Source organism: Denticeps clupeoides, chromosome 7 (genome assembly GCF_900700375.1).
Source record: "Denticeps clupeoides chromosome 7, fDenClu1.1, whole genome shotgun sequence".
NCBI classification, from domain to species: domain Eukaryota; kingdom Metazoa; phylum Chordata; class Actinopteri; order Clupeiformes; family Denticipitidae; genus Denticeps; species Denticeps clupeoides.
This window is the reverse complement of record NC_041713.1, coordinates 11,482,736-11,499,998: the sequence shown is the minus strand read 5'-3', so window position 1 is coordinate 11,499,998 and position 17,263 is coordinate 11,482,736. Positions and strand designations below refer to the sequence as shown.

Here is a 17,263-nt window from a genome sequence, read left to right as displayed (position 1 = left end):
GGGAATTTATTCATCTTCACATAATGCACATTTACACAAAACTTACACAAGCCATAAACTTAAGCAGGTGAATAGACTAAGCCCCTGATATATGTATCTATGTATATTTTTTTAATAATTTGATGCAAAAGTACAATTTAATGCAAAAAATAAATGTATTTATTAACAATTGAATGTGAGAAGCACAGCTATTAAGATATGAACCGTAGAAAAAATAAAATACATTTAAAATGCTAAATTAGATGCATTAATAGAACACAAGCAGAATTTCTTGCCCAAATGATGGATGCACTTTTACACACAGTCTCAAATATCTCTTTCAGATCCCAATTTGTATGTTACTTTGGAAAAATGATCCGCTTGGTCAGTCCTCAGCACAGGGAGCTGATTTCGCTCTTGCTACAACCCCACTTGCAGCAGGCATTGGAAAGCCCCACCACCACATCCCGACCTTTTCTGTCTGACGTTCGCAGAGCCTCCAGGATCTCCTCAGTTATCAGTGAGCGTGCGGGGCGACTAAACATACCCACGCCTTCATCCTGATGCTCCATGGACCAGCCCAGGATATTGGCAGATTCCACATTGTGGGCAAAGGGGAGTTCTGGAATAGGATCAGAGATCCATGGGTCTGCTGCATCTTTAGAACTGAGAGCATCCTGTTGGATGTCTGGAGAAAAAATGCCACAAAAGAATGATCACAACAGCCTCACATACCATTTTCAGCAAAACAGCAAAGGAAAGTCATGTGGTTCAAAAAATGTCTACATGAACATCTAAAGGCTTTTTGGAGAAAGCATCCCACTTACCAAGGCTCCTCAGTGACCGCCTCCATCGTGACCCTCCACAGGTGAAGATAACAGCTCGGATGAACTCACGGCCACACAGCTTTACCCCATATGTGGGACTATCCATGGTCCTCACCCCAGCGACCAACAGGCAGATGCATAGCCCCACAGCTTTCCACATCACAGTTCAAATGGAAAAGATGAAGAGAGACAACAAATGAACGGTGGATTAGAGAAAGGTCTACAAATCTGCTCAATCCTGTCAAAACTACAACACTTACTGCAAATGGGGTTCATTTATATAGGGGTACAGCGCACATACGCAGCCGGAACAAACCAGCCCTTGCCCAGATGAGCCACAGATTAAAGGGGAGATAGACACAGAGACCTTTGCAGAAACAAAGCACATAGGAAAAAAATTATTAACCAGAGTAGAGACCCCCCCCCCAAATGGAACTGTGTCATGGTGCAGTGCAATCTGATTGAAAACAACATTTTTGTACGCCAGAACCCCTACTATTTGAGAAATAATCCATTGTCCACAAAACAGAAATTGGCGGCTGTATAAATAGAAGAGGTGACCACTAGATATTTAGACAAGACACACCTTGTCTCTGGCCAATTTGGAATTTGGTATGACCTTTATAATCATATTCACAGTCATATACATTTTTGTCTGAGTATTTGTCTGACAGCTAGGTTTTGTATGATAATTTAGTTTTCTGTTATATTTCTCCTAGACTGACTTATTCAGGGAGCATGAAATGTCTGTAAATCCCAAATTTGTCACTTTGCCTTGAATTCAGCTACATTCTAATTGCAATAATGTGTGTCCTTAAACATCCCTGGTTTTTCATCTCCATTTTTCCACAACATATTCTCCACCTCTCCCCTATTCTCATGCCAGTTGGCAGCAAGGCCTAGAGAAAGCCAGGCCAAAGCAGGCCAGGGCAGAAGGGTTGAGAGACAGACACACAAAATGTGACATTTTCCGAGTCAGATAACGCCTCATTCACACACTGCAATCAGAAGACAGTATATGACCTATCATGGTCAAAGGTTGTTCATTTCAGCACAACAATGCCAATATGAATATTCAAGTAACCCCTGATAACATCACACACAACATGGCATTTTTGGGGCATTTAAAGGGAGAGTGAGTCACACAGAGTCTGCAGGTGATCAGAAGAGTTTACACGTTGTAGATGAAATATGTATTTCAATTTACATGTATTAATTTAATTATACAAATTACACAACATATGAAATCAGTGGTAATGATTACTTCCACTTTATGAAAGAATAACTAGTTCCACATTATATTTTTATGTGCGTTATGACATCATATGGTTCAGAAAAATCTACTGGGGAAATATTAATGATGGACATAATTCTTTGCGAATAGGAAAAAAATAATAAAAATCGACAGTCGTTAGGCCTATGATGAAGAAGCTTGCCTTCTACCATCAGCCAATCACATGACTCCGGGAGGAGGGGCTAAAGCGGGTGGGTAGCAACAGTTGCCCCGGTGAGGAAGAGGCGCCATAGCCACGGTAGTCCTGGCGACAAGAACCCAGCAACGGGAATCAACAACAGCCCGAATCCTTGAAAAAAAAAAAAAAAAAAAGCAAATATATCGTTGGGAAATTCTCTCGGGACCAGAGGTGAAATATTATTCAACAATTACCTAGCCAGAGATTTAACGTTTGCAAATACTAATAATAAAAATTGCTCTCTGCTAGGACTGCTGTTGTTTTTTTTGCTTTTTTTTTTTTTTAGGTCCATTGACTGTCAATGGGCTAGGTAGCAGGCTAGCTAACTGCCACGGTGGCCGAGCGCAGGAACGCCACAGCGCCGCACCAGCTCGCCCGGGTCGGAATACGTGCGCCCGCCGCGGCGTCGCTGTCAGCTTCTCTAATATACACGCTGTTGTTATGGCGATGTCAGATGCACCGTAGGCTGCACAAAATGGCGGGGTGGACAGCGGCTAGACTACGCGACGCTGGCTAGGGGCTGCTAACCTGCGTTGATGCCCACCCCGTGCGCCGCCTGCACATGCCGGCGTGGCCTCGCTCGGCAGTGGCTTCGCGTCATGGAGAAAAAAAAAAAACACAGTTCCTTTTTGCGGATTCGCAATTAAAAGCTCGCGGCTGTGTTGAGGATTTTATGCGCTGTAGACAAATAAAGGCTAAAGACAGGCTAGCAAGCTAACGGAGCGGCGTTTCCCGAGAGCATCATAGCCGCATAGTAAAAGCTCTGCGATGCTTATCGAGATCGCACTTGTACTTTCACAGTGAACAGCTTCACACCAAACAAACTGTTTTAATTCGGGACGGATTCTTGACAATGGGGCTTTGTGGTCTGCTGGTCGCGTAAGGGCTGGATTTCACAGACCGCTATCGGATTGTACATAAACCAGCGAGTCACTCGAAACGTGGAGCGTGTTCATCGTGCGTCCCGCCGGTTCTGTAGGACGTTCGATCGCTGATGGCAATCGAGAGATAACGTTAGCGTTAGGGTGCGACTGGGCCGCGATGGGCAGCCATTCCTGATCTGAAGGGGGCGGGTCCCTCTAAAACGCTGTCGCGCCAGTATGACCACGACAGGTAAACACAGGTAGTTTTTCTTGAGATTAGTGTGGCACCAACACGGCCACTGCTGCAGGCTATTCTTTTAAACGAAATTGTGTGTTTCAATCAAGATTTCTCGTTAATAAATGCAATGTGTTCCCCAAGAGAAGAGCATGCATTATGTTTCTATTGAAATTATGTCAATTGAAGCCCGTTTGTTATACAGAGATGTTGTGGCTTACACTTACATTTACATTTGCAGCATTCATCAGATGCAACTTACAATGAGTAGTTACAGGGACAGTCGCCCTGGGGTTAGGGTGAAGTGTCTTGCTCAGGGACACAATGGCAGTACGTTGGGTTTGAACCTGGTGTCTTCTGGTTCAAGAGCTCAGGTTGTAACCCACTAGGATGCTACCACCCCGTATTACTACCCCTCTACAACCCCCAGTTTCGCTGCATGGCTTCATTTTGTAGCATAAAACCTTTTACAGAAGTATTTCATCATTTTAACATTCATGTTACTGTTGGTTGCAGACACCATTTGCTAACATTTGCTCCCTTTTTCTCAGTGTTGATTCACAGCTCTCACGATGGCGACTCCAGCCTATGTGGGGGAGCTGCAGCAGACCTCCCAGCCTCAAGGGGGCGTTGTGAGCGTAGCATCTGGACAGCCAGCTGCCGCTGCCACGGCCCCATCCCAGTTTCTGGCAGAGCTGCAGACTACCATTGCCCCAACCACCGTTACATCCCCCACCGGGCAAGCCACGCCCCCAGCAGTAGTCCCGACGACACAGGGACAGAACTCCCCAGGAGCTGTGCCACAGGTCACAGCAACACAAGCCCCTCCTACTCAGACGCAGTACGTCACTGCGGAGATTCAAGGCTCGCCCACCCAGGCCAGCAATGCTCAGTGCACTCCCCAGTACATCGTGGTCACAGTCACTGGTAAGGGACATTACATGGCAGAACACGTGGCCGGAAATGTGCAGAAAAGGAAACACTGGGTGTACTTTTCTTGTTATCAACATGTGGTTCCCCAGACACTGATGATTCAGATCTAAGTGGGCATCACAAAAAAAGCAAATATTTTAATATGTTTGTGACTCATTATGAAAGAACGATAGTGCCTCATCCTACAAAGTTTGCTTGAGTTTAAATGCCAATGTAGGTGTTTATTAATTTAGCAAGCCCTTTTCATTTGGTTTGAAATAAAAAAAAAATTCTTTAAATAATTTTGTAGGTCATTTCTAAATTAATGTTAAATGTTATAGTTTTGCCATTTTGCCGAATTTTAATAAAGACAAAAAGCAGTTAGGCAGTGACATTTCAAGCACTGGGTTAAGTGACATGTAATTATTGCACCTATTTTACTGACCCTGTCTTTCACTCCAGAGGGCTCTTTGCACTCCAGTGACTCGGTGTCTGACTCCAGTCCACCTCCAGCAGTGGTACAAACAGGCGTCCCCACTCAGGTGGTCCAGCAGGTGCTTGCAGGGCAGCAGGTGATGTATCTTCAGACCCTACCGCCTCACTGTAGAAAAGAAATCTATAGATCTAGTAGATATGGACAATGTCTTACTCATTTACTGTTTTTTTAAAAGTGTGCATTTCAGTGTGGTGCGTTATTCAGTGCTATGGCTGAAAAATGTGTTTGTTTGTTTGCAGAGGTCAGTGGTCCAGGCCACCTCACAACCTGCCAAGACAGAGCCGACTGCCCAGCTCAGTGTCACAACCCTGCAACCGGTCCACCTGACTCAAGAAGTACGTTAGACTATATTACCATATTCGGATTGATTCTCCCATAACAGTGCAGGGGAAGGGAGGTATGGCGAAATAAATCGATAACAGCAAGGAGGCAGGAATGACATAGTTTAAAATGGGAGGCAAACATACAGACAGGCTTCACAGTCGCAACCCTCTTCCCTCTCCCACCTATCTATCTCATCTCTGCCAGCCTTATCATCTCATAGTCTTCTACTTTGGCAAGGTTATCTCTCGAGCTGGTGCTAGATGCTGAGAGGCTGAAAGGCATAAAAGAGATAATAAATTACATGTAAGCAGTGGTTTATCTGATGCCACTGTAAATTAATGTGTAAAGCACAGATGGCTCAGACCTGTAATCTTTTATCCTGGTGTGTGTGTGTGTTTCATGCCACAGGTGCAGCAGCTGCAGCAGGTCCCTGTACAGCATGTTTATACCAACCAGGTGCAGTATGTGGAAGGAGATCCCAGCTACACCACCAGCACCATGTGAGCAACTCTCACCCTGTACCACACAGGATGCATTACTGATATCAACTTTAACATTTCATGTTCATGTCCTCTAATTGCAAAAAAATAGAGGAGAGTGGTGGGAAGGATATGGTAGCAAGTGGTCTATCGATCTACCATTCCCCATATTTTTTTGTGAATGACCAGTTTAAGATTATGCCACTAATATACAGGGGGGGGGCATTTATATGGATACACCTTAATAAAATGGGAATGGTTGGTGACATTGAACACATTTTATAAGTGGTCAGAAACTCATGAAAGAATAAAGTTAAAACCAAGCACAGCATTTTTTTTGTGTGAAATTACCAATAAATTTGATGTGTCACATGACCCTCTTCCTATTGAAAAAACAAAAGTTGGATCCAATGGCTGACTTCAAAATGGCCACTATGGTCACCACCCATCTTGAAAAGTTGGACATTAATATCACCAACCATTCCCATTTTATTAAGGTGTATCCATATAAATGACCCACCCTGTATATGATCAGGTTCCTATCATATTGCACACTATAACTGAAGGTATTTGCATTCTAACCTTTGCAGTGCACAATAGCCTAATAATTAGTCCTCTCATTTTTTTGTGTGTCCTCAGTCGCTCTGCAAGTTTCTCTTACTCCGAGACCCCCCTTTACACCCAGACCACTGGTGGCTCATACTACGAAGCCACGCCCGTTTCTGCTTCCCAGGTCACCTCTCAGGATACCCCTGGCACGCCCCTCACAGTCTCTGTGACCACTGGTACATCAGGGGTGTCCATGTTTGTTGCTGGAAATGGGCAGATTGTGGCCAATCCCACCCCTGGCACAACAGGCGGGGCAACAGTTGTTGCCACCGCAACCACAGCTGAGACAGCCAATGGTGCTGGAGAAGAAGGGGGCACTAATGGCAATGGTGGGGGTGGGAGCTACGTGATCCAGGGGGGCTACATGCTGGGCAGCGGTGGCAACAGCAACCAGGGCTATGCAGGTAATGCCCGCGTCTCACCTGCCACCGTGAGTATTACAGAGGGAGAAGACAATAGTGTGCCATCGGCAGACAAAAAGGTATGAGCCCCGCCCCCAAAAGGCACAATTAATTTAGAATTAATTTCATTTCATCTCAATATCCAATATCATTGCTCAGTTTTATCCCAAATTCAAAGCACATTTGCACATACTCATACAGCGATTTCAGCATCAGTGTCTGTTTCATGTAGCATTTCCTGGTGCTCGTGTTTCACCAAAAATCTATTGGTCTCTAGTTTAAGAAAATTTGGGAAAGCAATTTAGAAACGGTCATACTGAATGCAAAGGAGACATTGTTGCATTTGTCAGTACCTGATGTGTGCTGGCTGCTCCAGAGATATCTTTCACTTAACTTCAAAATTAGGGATGCATCAATTCAACTTTCTCAGATCCTGACACCAATACCTGGGGTGTGGATGTTGTGTGATCCTGAGTACTGATCTGATACTAGTGTTTTATGAATAAACTGTCTTACAGTAGGAAGGAGATTGAGTTTATGATTAAAGAAACATCAGACCTAAATACATGACTTTAATTTATAAATTTCACAATACAGTGAAGTTACAGTGAACTGTTCACTGTTTTGCTGATCTCCTTGTGTTTTTGCTGAAATGTTTTGCTTTGCATTGCTGCTGCCACCTCTTAAAACGTTGGCACTGCAGATATCGCTGTTTCTGTGGAACATGTTGGTGTATCCAGTATACTAATACCGTTTAGTTGATAGCTCCCTCCATGCTATGTTAGTGCTATGTTATGTATTCCTTACAAAACATGGACCTACTCCTGCGCTCTGCAAATGCATCGCAGGATTTAGTGTGCACACATAAAGCCTACAATTGAACAGAATAGATCAATTTCATTCACCAACACAGTGTTACCAACACTCAACACCCCGTATTGGATCAGTGCATCCATACTCAAAACTTTCTTCACGTTTGATTAAGTTTAATCATTTAGTTTTTGAAACATATTGCACCTTTAACTCTCAACACAGTTAAGATAAAAAGCAAGCCCTATGCCCTATAGCCTTCTTTGCAGCAATGTAAAATTGATTTTAATTTCTGTATAAAAGATATTGTTAACTTCTTTTAAATTACTAATTTACTAGTCTGGTTACTGTCCATTAAGTGTATTGTTTCTATTGTAAAGCTGTCTCCCGCACCATCAGTGCTGGAGAGTTTCTGAAAAACCTTCTAAAAATGTTCTAAAAAAAAATCATTATTCATGTGCACTCAGATTATTTTCTTATTCTGAGGGAAAAACAAAGGCAGGACTCTTACATTTTTCAAACCATGACACTGCATGGCTCTGAGGGTTGAACAGTCCCTAGCATCTCTGTAGCCAGTCCTCATCTCCTTTATTCGGTTGCTCGGTCACGGTGGGATGTAGGTGCTATGGCACCTGTACACATTCCATCATTTTTTTCATTGCATACCCTGATTGTATTCCACGGCACTCAAAGTCTGTGTTTGTGTGTCTGTGTGATTATGCATGTTGTAAGGTGTTCGATATTTTTTACATTTATGCTTACCTGCGAAATATAAGTCATTTTATTTTTTAAATAATATTCAGAAATGTTCAGAAGTGTAAGTCTTTACCTATTTTGTTAGAAGCACCTCTAAGCACCTCTGATCCTGCTCACAGTTGGTCAGATTTTATACCGGACTTTATAATGAAGAACCGGTTAAGTGATCAAAATGCACATTATTATAACATGACTGTGTAATACCAAAATGTCACCATGATGTAAATCCAAATGTTTTGCTTTGCCTCAGCAAAGGTACTCTTTGAGTGTGGGTGGGTGTGGCAAAAAGTGCAATAGTGAATCACAATCGATAGTTGCACACATTGAAGAAAAAAAAAAATCTCACTTTTTTCTAGCCTGAAACATTTTTCTGTGAGATGATCAAAAGGGGTAAAGCCTGATGTGTTGTATTAGTATTAGCCTGTATTAGAAGGCAGGAGAGACTAGGGGTATTAGTAGCCTAGTGGGTAACACACTCGCCTATGAACCAGAAGACCCAGGTTCAAACCCCACTTACTACCATTGTGTCCCTGAGCAAGACACTTAACCGGAGTTGCTCCAGGGGAGGACTGTCCCTGTAACTACTGATTGTAAGTCGCTCTGGATAAGGGCGTCTGATAAATGCCGCAAATGTAAATGTAAATGCAAATGAGACACAAAAAATCCTAACATGATTTATCAGAATGTGAACATAGGGGTAGACCATGTTGTGCTCAGAGTGTGATTAGACACATTTCCATAATCTGATATCTATGAACAACAAGGGTATCTTTACATCTCATCTTAGCTCTTTCTCTGTCTAGTTTTAGATTTTTCATAAAACGATAACATCTCCAGAATTTATGAATATGCACCATCTTATGTAATTTTACAGCAAAGGTGACACAAAAAACTGTATAAAAATGCATAGTATTTTTATTTATTTGAACATCTTTACTGACTGTACATGTGGTAGGTAGAGTGTGTGTTATGTGCATGTGCGTTTTAATAGCTGGGTGTGGTAGGTGTATGTTTGGTGTGTGTCCAGTTGTAATGACTGTGTGTGTGGTAGGTGCAGTGGTTATTGGAGAACTATGAGACAGCTGAAGGTGTCAGTCTGCCGCGCTCCACTCTCTACTGCCACTACCTGCTGCACTGCCAGGAGCAGAAGCTGGAGCCGGTCAATGCTGCCTCCTTCGGAAAACTCATCAGATCCGTGTTCATGGGCCTTCGGACGCGCCGGCTTGGCACACGGTGAGAAAAAGACGTGCACATTCAGATACACATTTCTTAGCTTTGTATTCACCTCTGCATCTACTCTGAAATGGTAAAATACATGACGGAGGCAGTGTTCATACGGAAAGCGGAATCTCAGGCCACCTCCCATGTGGTCTGTGTGGATCTCTTATGTTTTTTCCCAATGTACTCACAAAGGCAAGAGAGCAACAGTTCTTGAGTGCAACAGCAACCTACTTCTCCCACTCCCGCATGAACTCACTTGGACATGTAATAGCATGCAACTTTAAGTCACACTTTCATTTCCACATGTAACAAAGCCTCAATAAATGGAACACCGAAGACTTGAACCCCTCCCCATATATGAAAGGACCCCCAGAAACACTAAACAACAAAAGTTAAAATGCAGAAACATGCATAAGTGCACATGGCATCATGTATTTTTACAGGGGAGAAGTTTATTCAATTTGAAAGTGAGAAAGTGAAAGTGAAGTGAAGTCATTGTCAAACACTGCAGCACAGCACACGGTGACACAATGAAATGTGTCCTCTGCTTTTAACCATCACCCTTGGTGAGCAGTGGGCAGCCATGACAGGCGCCCGGGGAGCAGTGTGTGGGGACGGTGCTTTTCTCAGTGGCACCTTGGCGGCTCGGGATTCGAACCGGCAACCTTCTGATTATGGGGCTGCTTTCTTAACCGCTAGGCCACCACTATATAATAGTTTAAATGATTAATATTAATATATTTGTGGCTCTCCTTCTCAGTGGCAACTCTAAATATCATTACTATGGCCTGAGAATCAAAGCCAGCTCCTCCCTGCTGCGGCTGATGGAGGACCAGCAGCACCTCGCCATGAGACAGCAGCCCTTCTCCCACAAACAAAGGTGCTGTTTTCCCGCGTTGCCTGCCTGCCTTTCTGCGCGTGTCTCTCGCTCGCTCACTCTCTCTCTTTTTTCCTCTGTCCCTCCCCAGACTGAAGCCAGTACATAAGTTAGAAGGAATCACTAACGGTACGGCCGCCTCCGGTTCAAGCTCCAGCCAGCAGCAGCAGGGGTCAGGTGGTCTCTCTGACATCAGTACCCAGGTGCAGCAGTACCAGCAGTTCCTTGGTGAGTGTGTGTGTTTACATGCACTGTTACTGGAAAGCTGAGAAGTTTATCTCTCTTTCTACTACGAACTAGAAAAAAAAAAACCAAAAGGCAATGGTGGTGAATGGTGGGCGCACACACCATTCACAGAACATACATTCATACACTCACACCTTTGGCCATGTCACCAATCCATCTGGTGTGCATGCTTTTAGGGGTGGAGAACCCAAAGGAAACCCCCAGGGAGAACATGCAGACTCCACACACAGAGCCAGATTAGAACGATCCTGTCAAATTTATGCAAATATTTTTACAGTTTAATGAGCTTTGGTGTAAAACACAATATTATTTGGTTATCATGGGGATGTGTGAAATCCCTGAACAAGGACCCCCTGTGTAATAGAGGTCCAATCACCTGCTTCCTTTGTGCAGATGCGTCCCGTGCCCTCCCAGAATTTCCCGAACTGGACCTCCAGGGGAAGGCATTACCTGAAGGGATCGAGTTGGAGCACATCAAGAGTTTTCAGTTGCTGTACCGTGAACACTGTGAGGTGAGGTATCTAACTGTGAACCTGACTGGCCCCCCGTCTCTCTGTTTTCAACCCTACCTGTCTACTGCTCATAAGCCACATTCAAAATTTTATTGCCGTATATAATTATTAAACTTATAGAGTATTACATAAGGACTAAAGTACAGAATGCAGCTATACAAATAGACTAAATAATGTGAAACGATCTTGTGTTATATGATGCAACTTCTTTTTGTCTTTCAGGCCATTCTAGATGTAATGGTCAACCTGCAGTTCACCCTGGTGGAGACGCTGTGGAAGACTTTCTGGAGGTTCAGTGAGAGTCAGGCTGGAGATGCAGGGACTATGGCTGTGTGAGAACGTGTTTCATAAACTGCACTTTACTGTGCCAAAATTGCATCCCATAAATAAGCCTGCATATTTAAATAGGACTGTATGCAGGCTTTGTGTTTATTTTGGTAAAAAAAATCTAGCTGTCAAAATTTAAGTGTTAATCATTGTTTTTATAGCTTGCATCAACATGGCTGGCTTAACCCACAGTAAACACAACTGACTGGCCAACGGCATCAGGAAATTAGCTTTGAAATGGATTTGAATGGCTGGTTCCAGCATCAAAAACAATGAACCAACAATTCAGTTTTTATGATGTCACCCCATTCAGTGTCAATGGGAAGCATTTCCGTTGACGCACTCAACGTACGTGCCAGCGTACCATTACAGCCTGAACCTCCTTCAACACTTATTTCTGTTGCTGTTTTAAATATTGTAAGATGCTTCAGTCTTAAGAATTAATTGCGATTGCTTTTTCTGGAAAAATAAATTCAATTTCAAGGACACAGTCATGTTAAGGTGTTACCCAAATTATTGTGGTTAGTGAAAGTGAAGTGATTGTCATTGTGATTCACTGCACAGCACACAACAAAATGTGTCCTCTGCTTTTAACCATCACCCTTGGTGAGCAGTGGGCAGCCATGACAGGCACCCGGGGAGCAGTGTGTGGGGACGGTGCTTTGCTCAGTGGCACCTTGGCAGATCGGAATTCGAACCAGCAAACTTCTGATTACGGGGAAACTTCCTTAACTGCAAGGCCCCTAAGTGCATACAAGTACAGATTAAACTATTCATGATAAGGTCTTCCCATTAAAAAAAAGGTGCAAACCTATCCAGAAGATGCACACCTATTCAGACACCAATTTGTGTGTCCACTGTCACACACATTTTTCACCAGAATGTCTGTTCCTCATGCTGCGCAGGCACAGCGAGTCGGAGAAGCGTCTGCCCAAGTCCTGCCTGGTGTTGCTGTGCAAATATGATCCGGTGCTGCGCTGGAGTCATGACTGCGACAACACGCTGTACCAGGGCCTGGTGGAGATCCTCATCCCAGACGTGTTGCGGCCTATTCCCAGTGAGTCATGGGGTGAAATGCATTATCAACGGAGCAAATTGTTTGCTTAACCCCTTCAAGAGCTACATTTTATTAATGGAGTGTTTTTTTTTTGTTTTGTTTTGTTTTTTTTACTGAAAATCTGATCACATTCTTGGATCAACATGGATTAATGATGTAGCTGTTTTTTATAGCAAGAAATATGAACACTGAAATAAGACAATCCATGTGATTTATAGATTGTGTCCCACAAAATGAATTTTATGTCCTTGTTTTATGATTTTATTGAAGGCATTCAACTGGCTTTTACTCCCTTTGTTATGTACTTTTATGCCATTTCAGTTTCTTTGTTTTATTGAGTGGACGTGGAGCCCATGAAGATTAGAAATTGTGTTTGCTGCATCTTACATAAAACCAACCATAAACCTTGCTCTCGTTCTCCTTCCTGCGGAACAGGTGCCTTAACTCAAGCCATCCGTAACTTTGCCAAGAGCCTGGAGAGCTGGCTGACCAATGCCATGATGAACATCCCAGAGGAGATGGTCCGGATCAAGGTCTTAAGACACTTTCTTTATTTTCCTGGATAAAGTAATCTTGACGTTTGTGTAGTTCTCCTTGTTTTATGTGAAAATGATTTTCTACCCAGTGTCATTAAGACTTGGAAAATGCGGCGTATGCTGTTTGCTGAGTCCTCTTCCTGAATGCTTGTGCTTTGTGGCCTTTCCTCAGGTGACCTCAGCCAGTGCGTTTGCTCAGACGCTGCGCAGGTACACATCTCTGAACCACCTGGCGCAGGCGGCTCGTGCCGTGCTGCAGAACACGGCCCAGATCAACCAGATGCTGTCGGACCTTAATCGCGTTGACTTTGCCAATGTGCAGGTCGGTGCAACAGTTCACTCATCTTTTGTGTATGTTCTGAGGTATATATAAGCTTAGCACTGAATCAAATTCCTTATTTTGCTTCATTAGAATTCAGAGAACACAAAAACAGACTGCTGCAATTATTAATATATAACCCTAAAACTAAGGTCACATTGTAAAAGTGCTATTGTGCTATTGTTTTTTGGAAATCAGGTTTGGTAGAGGCTAAGTAGCTTGTCTCTTTGAGCTGCAACTGCTCCTTCTGGAATATGGATAACTTTGTGCTTCTTTATATGTATATACAATGCATGGTTCGCATTGGCTTTTTAAGGCATTGCTTTGTCTCTGAGTGTGTGTTTTGTGTGTGCAGGAGCAGGCCTCCTGGGTGTGCCGGTGTGAGGACCGGGTGGTGCAGCGGTTAGAGCAAGATTTTAAGCTCACTCTGCAGCAGCAGAATTCGCTAGAGCAGTGGGCTGCCTGGTTGGATGGGGTCGTCTCACAGGTCCTAAAGCCCTACCAGTCAAGCACCGCCTTCCCCAAAGCAGCAAAACTGTTCCTGCTCAAGTGGTCTTTCTACAGGCAAGGGCAGATCGAGTATTGTTCTTATCCCAAAAAAACACAGTTCACGCTGAATGGAGAGACCACAGGCAACCCTGGTGTGACCCCTGTCTCCTGTCCCCTGCTCTGCCTTTCTCTCAGCTCCATGGTAATAAGGGACCTGACTCTGCGCAGTGCTGCAAGCTTCGGCTCATTTCACCTGATCCGCCTGCTGTATGATGAGTACATGTATTACCTGATAGAGCACAGGGTGGCTCAGGCCAAAGGGGAGACGCCCATCGCTGTGATGGGAGAGGTACAAACACGGCCACACCCACTCACACACACACAAACACACTAATTTAGAACATGTGTTAAATCATGACTATTATTTGTCTCTTTTAGTTTGCAAGTCTTGGGCGGAGTCTAAATTCTATGGATCCTGATAAAGGTACAGAAGCATCAACAGCAATAATAACAGGCAATAATCACACTTTCTGCTCAAACACTCACCAAACTAACTGTGCTTTAGAAGAGGAAGAGGAGGAGGAAGAAGAGAGCGACGACGAGTGTCAGGAACTGGTGCTGCCCGCCGACTCTGTCCCCTTGGACGACGAATCCCTGGAACCTCCCACCAAACTGGCCCGCACCGACCAGAGAGTCCTGTTTGCCGCAGGCCCTGCGGAAAACTAGTCACGCACAATCACACAAGCACATTATAACAGTCATCACCCGGATTCCACTGAGGCACCTGTGAGTTAAAGGCATGGTAGGCAGTTGAAAAAGAAAATACGCATTTTGTAAAATTGTGTGAACATCTCCTTGTTGTTGCTAGCTGTCTGGTGTTTGCATTTAGACACAGGCCTCTGCGAACAGGACACAGATCAACTAGCTCGGCCTGAGCCGTGCAATCAGCATAATTTCAACCGGAAAGGAGGGGGGGGGGCACAGTAAAGACAGTAATGTGCTAGATTCCATCCGGCGTCAAGCAAGAGGGATGGCCGATAAGTTGCCAAAGACAAGAAGGTCTAGAAAAAAAGTTCAGAGTTAAGGCAAGGGCGAGGAGAGACAATAAAATGATTGAGGCGTTTCAGGGTTGAGAGACCTCTGACCTTATTAAACTTTCACTTATTCCTTATTGCCCAGATGAATCTTGTTTAGAGTGAGTTTAGTAACTCTAATATGAAACACACAAAACACTGAATGGGTCAAAAGTATTTACAATGACTATAAGGACCCAGAGGTCAATGCTTGTAATTATGTATGACATTTTGTAATAAGTAATTGTTGATGTTTGTACATTGTTATAATGTAAACACTTAAAGTAGCTACAGGCGTCTGGCATTGCAGCTATTGCCCTGCAGTTATGATTAACACTTGCACAAAACTGTAAATTGGTATGAATCAGTGCTCAATGTCATGTTGTGGATAAAACATTAGAAAATAGTTTTGGGATCCATGGAGTTTGAAAAGCCCACCCTCACCCGATCCCCCACCACTCACATTTTTTTTTGTCACAGCAGCTGAGATTGCAAAAGTGATTCTGGACAGTGGGCAAGCAGAAAACAGCACAGATTGTATTGTGACACTAGCACCACATGGCCCTCAGTTTTTTTTTTGTTTTTTTTTTAACCTGATGTACACAGGACCCCAAAGGGGAGCTCATAAAACGATTGCCCCGCCTTAATGTCTGTATTTTTCCTGCCCCTATGTGATTCAAGAAGTCAGGTGAAAATGATCATAGCTATAAAGTTTGAGGCGGTGGCCGGTGTTTGTTAATCAATTAACATATTATTAATTTATATATAGATTTTTTTATTCTGGCTCATCTCATTAGCCAGAGCAGCATCTGAAACTGAATGGGGAGATTTTGTGGTTTGGCTGATTTTTATCAGAGGCCAACATCTGCTGCAGTTACGGAGATTCCTGGGACACACAAGGGTCGGCACAAACCAATCCGATGCAAGACTAAATGTACTGAATGGAAGCTTGCTGTTGTAGTGTGTGTGTGTGTGTTTGAGTGAGTGTGTATTGCAACTGCAATCTTTACATTGTGTGTGTGTGTGTGTGTGTGCGTGCGTGCGTGCTGGTAGGTTAAAACGGGTGCTGTCTTGCTGTACTGTACTGTGTGTGTTTATTTCTTGATATTTTTCAAAGGCTTTTGGTTTACTGAGAATATGCTCTTTCGCTGTATTTGTTATAAAGTAAAACGATTTATGTCATCATTTTAATTGCTAGACCTTCCTTTCCTTTTTGTAATCTGTTGCAGTTCACAGTGTTTGGTGTGACCAGTGGTTACTGCACACGTTTATTTTTACATATATACTCGTGTACCTCACACACGAACACACACACACACAGACAGACACATTCTTCATCTGTGATGTTGACAGGAAACACATCTCACGCACTCAGCAAATACATGAGCCTGCCAGAAATCTGAAGAACAAAATCCCTCTCTGTCTCTTTCACTGTTTCAGCTATTATTAATTTGTAACGTTTTTGCCTTCTTTTCTGCCTTATTTATAGCGCACTTTATTTTTCAGTGTCCATTTTCTGTACATTTGGAGTGACCATGTTTGTGATTTTGCCATGTCATATGATCTTTATCACTATGTTGGTTTTGTGCTGCACTTTGTTTTCCATTCTTCTCATCTCTACTCATCTTCTATTTAAAAAGCTGATAAAACCTGGCTGGACTTTTGTAAATTGTTAAAAGGAAAAAAAAAAGTACAATCATTCCATCCTCCTGTGTACTGCTGCTTTATTCTAAGTCACATTGCTGAGATTTCAGTCAATCAACAGGGTCTTACACCAGCCTGACTAACGGCATATCTCTCTGGCCTTCAAATGGGCAGTATATACGTGTACAAGAAAAGACGAGGAAAAAATACTTTCATTTTCGTTGCCAATTGTTCCACTCTGAAGTGCTTGTCAGTTTCTTGTATAAAGAGGTAACAAAGTGAATACTATTATTTATACATGCTGATCTTGTGAGCTAAATGAATGACTGTGCCTTTGTATGTCATTGGGATTGATTTAAAAAAAAAAAAAAAAGTTGAATAAATAACAAATTTTTAACGTGGCATTTGTGCTGAGAGCTCATCATTGTGCCACTTTATTAGGGTTTCAAAGTGCACAAAAGAAGGATTGTGTAAGCTTCTGCTTCTTGCGAAGCCAGAGTATGCTTCTGGCAGGGTTTACCCAAGGTAGTGTGGGCAGACAGATGGCCCGTTGATGAAGCTGTATAGCTGGAGGTTTTAAGGGCAGCTGTGCCAATAACAGCTACAGTGGCTCTAACCAGGCCCTCCAGGACCATCTCTGGCCTGTTTTTTGGTCTGGCTATCGGTGATATAAAACTGCTTGTTACAATTGTTCTAACAGACGCATTTTTCACAAAACTTGGATTTTCGTCTCTGGAATCCAGCACTCTATGTGAAATGACCAGGTACTGCATATTTGTACACATCACATTTACATACA

The 17,263-nt window shown here is 43.3% G+C and overlaps 2 protein-coding genes across 4 annotated transcripts; one reads left to right on the top strand and one right to left on the bottom strand.

Moving 5' to 3' along the window:
• Window positions 1–371: 371 nt before the first annotated feature.
• Window positions 372–4,864, bottom strand: rln3a (relaxin 3a). The gene is made up of 4 exons (XM_028985999.1): window positions 4,734–4,864; window positions 1,067–1,173; window positions 807–956; window positions 372–667 (listed from the first exon to the last, which is right to left on the bottom strand). The coding sequence occupies exons 2-4, from the start codon at window positions 1,080–1,082 to the stop codon at window positions 372–374; spliced, it is 462 nt and encodes a 153-aa protein (XP_028841832.1). The 5' UTR covers window positions 1,083–1,173; window positions 4,734–4,864.
• On the top strand, window positions 2,301–16,866 carry rfx1a (regulatory factor X, 1a (influences HLA class II expression)). 3 transcript variants are annotated; one of them, XM_028985997.1, is made up of 18 exons: window positions 2,301–2,449; window positions 3,928–4,303; window positions 4,751–4,860; window positions 5,024–5,119; window positions 5,517–5,608; window positions 6,227–6,677; window positions 9,221–9,396; window positions 10,145–10,264; window positions 10,353–10,489; window positions 10,901–11,019; window positions 11,242–11,351; window positions 12,252–12,403; window positions 12,839–12,936; window positions 13,112–13,261; window positions 13,614–13,822; window positions 13,943–14,096; window positions 14,186–14,231; window positions 14,313–16,866. In XM_028985997.1, the coding sequence occupies exons 2-18, from the start codon at window positions 3,949–3,951 to the stop codon at window positions 14,471–14,473; spliced, it is 2,736 nt and encodes a 911-aa protein (XP_028841830.1). In that variant the 5' UTR covers window positions 2,301–2,449; window positions 3,928–3,948; the 3' UTR covers window positions 14,474–16,866. The 3 variants fall into 3 exon arrangements, with proteins under 3 accessions (XP_028841830.1, XP_028841828.1, XP_028841829.1); XM_028985995.1 differs by having other exon boundaries at window positions 9,215–9,396; XM_028985996.1 differs by lacking the exon at window positions 2,301–2,449 and adding an exon at window positions 2,624–3,391 and having other exon boundaries at window positions 9,215–9,396.
• The last annotated feature ends 397 nt before the right edge of the window (window positions 16,867–17,263 follow it).